Below are 2206 nucleotides of genomic sequence, written 5' to 3' on the forward strand. Positions count from 1 at the left end.
GGGAATGCTGGCGAGCACTCAGTAATCCTGTTCTGTTTCCAGCTGTGTGAGAAGAGTCGGACAGCTCCTAATCCTGCCTCCAGGCAGGTCCAGCTGGACCTTCACCGAACCCTGACGACCAATCAGCACTTCTCCTCGCCGTCCAGCCCCGCCCTCCAGCCCCGCCCTCCAGCAGCTCCGCCGCATCCTTCTGGCCTTCTCCGGGCATAACCCTGCCATTGGCTACTGCCAGGTACTCAACAGGTCAGAACAAAAGTATAAATTTTATATCTGAGTTCTTATGTGGACCCGCCTTCCAGGCAGAACCTCACCTTCCATCAATGTCCACAGGTTAGCGGCCCTCGCTCTGCTGGTCCTCCAAAGTGACGAAGACGCCTTCTGGTGTCTGGTGGCAGTGGTGGAAGCCATCATGCCTCAGGACTACTACACCAAGAATCTGGTGGCCTCTCAGGTCAGCAGACACACTCACCTGCTTGCCTGCTGTGATCTGTTTTAGTGATCAGTGAGGCTGATCTCTGTGAGTCTTTGTGCTCAGGCGGACCAGCGCGTGCTGAAGGACTTCATGGCGGAGAAGCTTCCTCGCCTGGCATCTCACTTTGAGGATCACAACATTGACGTCTCTCTGGTCACCTTCAACTGGTTCCTGGTGGTTTTTGTGGAGAGTCTGCCCAGCGACATCCTGATGCCTCTGTGGGACGCCTTCCTGTATGAGGGTACCAAGGTACCATACACCCGAACACACCATGACAGAAATGCAGACAACACTTGAATGCACCACAGTAGTGTCCATGGAAACAAAAATGATTTTGTTTTCACCTTTAGATGTCTTTATTTACATTTTAGGAGTAATAAGACATTGTTTACTAAGCATGGGGAACTGTCATGTGACATGAAATAGGAGTGGGAAAGCAGATCATTCTAGTAACGACCTCACAGTCTACCACAAGCAGCGTAAATCCAGACGATGAGCGGGACAATGGCTTTGGGCTTGTTTCTGCAATGTGACAAATGCAGCACAGCTTTTACATCGTTTGTCTCAGGAAATAAAATCACAGTTCAGACACAGAAATATATACCACACAGGGATAAATGCTGACAACAGCTTCAGCCACGTAGATCCAACCCAAAAGTTTAATTTAAACTTAAAGCTCAACTACCAAGTAAGTTAATATTATCTGGCAACTGAGGAACCAAGTGGCTTATTGGAAATCGATCAGAGCTGTAATGAGTAAAGGGCCCAACTGCACCACAACTGAAAGAGTAATTTTATGACTCACCTCCTCAAAGTTTCCAATTAATTGTGTGGCGTGAGTGTCCTGTTATGAAATGCGTGTCTGTGCTGCAGGTGATCTTCAGATACACTCTGGCTCTGTTCAAATACAAAGAGGACGACATCCTGAAGATTCACGACAGCGTGGAGATCTACCAGTACCTACGCTTCTTCACAAAGACCGTCTCCAATGCCAGGTACGCACTCGCCTCCACCCGCCTTAATCTACGAGCTGTTACACTCTCAGAAGTGTAGCGGATGTAGCTGTTGAATCTTTGAGCTTCAAACCCTTTTTACTGAAATTTTGTGAGAAGTTTAAATTTCCCTGATCACAGTAACAACGATTTAAAGATTTTTAAGTATCTGCAGCTCTCGGATACATGTGGTCCAGTCAGTCCAGTATTTCCTGCTCAAACTGCAGTACCTGAAGTATCAAGCAGCATAAAACAGAAACACTCAAGCTGATCAGTTTCCAGTTCCTCTGTGTTGGTGATCGAGTCCTTTCCACCTGCGTGTGTCCATGCAGGAAGCTGACCAGCATCGCCTTCAACGACATGAACCCATTCCCCAGCCGGCTGCTGAGGAACCGGCGAGTGCTCCACCTGGAGCGCCTGCAGGCGGAGCTGCGTGAGCTGGAGGAGCAGCACAAGGAGTTCATCACCGAGAGCGTCGTACGGAAAGACAAAGAGCTCGACGTCATGGTGAGCGAGGACGACGAGGACCTCTGATCACACGGGACGCTTCAGCTTCTCACTTCGAGACGACGATGAGTTTTCCATGAGTTCAAGAGAATTTTACTAAACCGGCTGTTAACTGGTTTCCTTCACACTAAACACAGGATTGTGTCAGGTTCACCATCTCTACTAACACTACAAGGAAACAGACGCATACAGATTTAACTGCATCACATCTCTGAAACAAGCTTGCAGTAAACAA

The 2206-nt window shown here is 48.5% G+C and overlaps 1 protein-coding gene across 1 annotated transcript; it reads left to right on the forward strand.

The window, feature by feature from the left end:
- The first annotated feature begins 280 nt into the window (after positions 1-280).
- Positions 281-1998, forward strand: LOC146716967 (TBC1 domain family member 2A-like). Its single transcript, XM_085435501.1, has 4 exons — positions 281-451; positions 536-721; positions 1346-1467; positions 1797-1998. The coding sequence occupies exons 1-4, from the start codon at positions 281-283 to the stop codon at positions 1996-1998; spliced, it is 681 nt and encodes a 226-aa protein (XP_085291627.1).
- The last annotated feature ends 208 nt before the right edge of the window (positions 1999-2206 follow it).

Source organism: Copadichromis virginalis, linkage group LG2 (genome assembly GCF_057382275.1).
Source record: "Copadichromis virginalis isolate Kocher_CV1m ecotype Utaka linkage group LG2, C_Virginalis_male_GT1.1, whole genome shotgun sequence".
Classification (NCBI taxonomy): Eukaryota; Metazoa; Chordata; class Actinopteri; order Cichliformes; family Cichlidae; genus Copadichromis; species Copadichromis virginalis.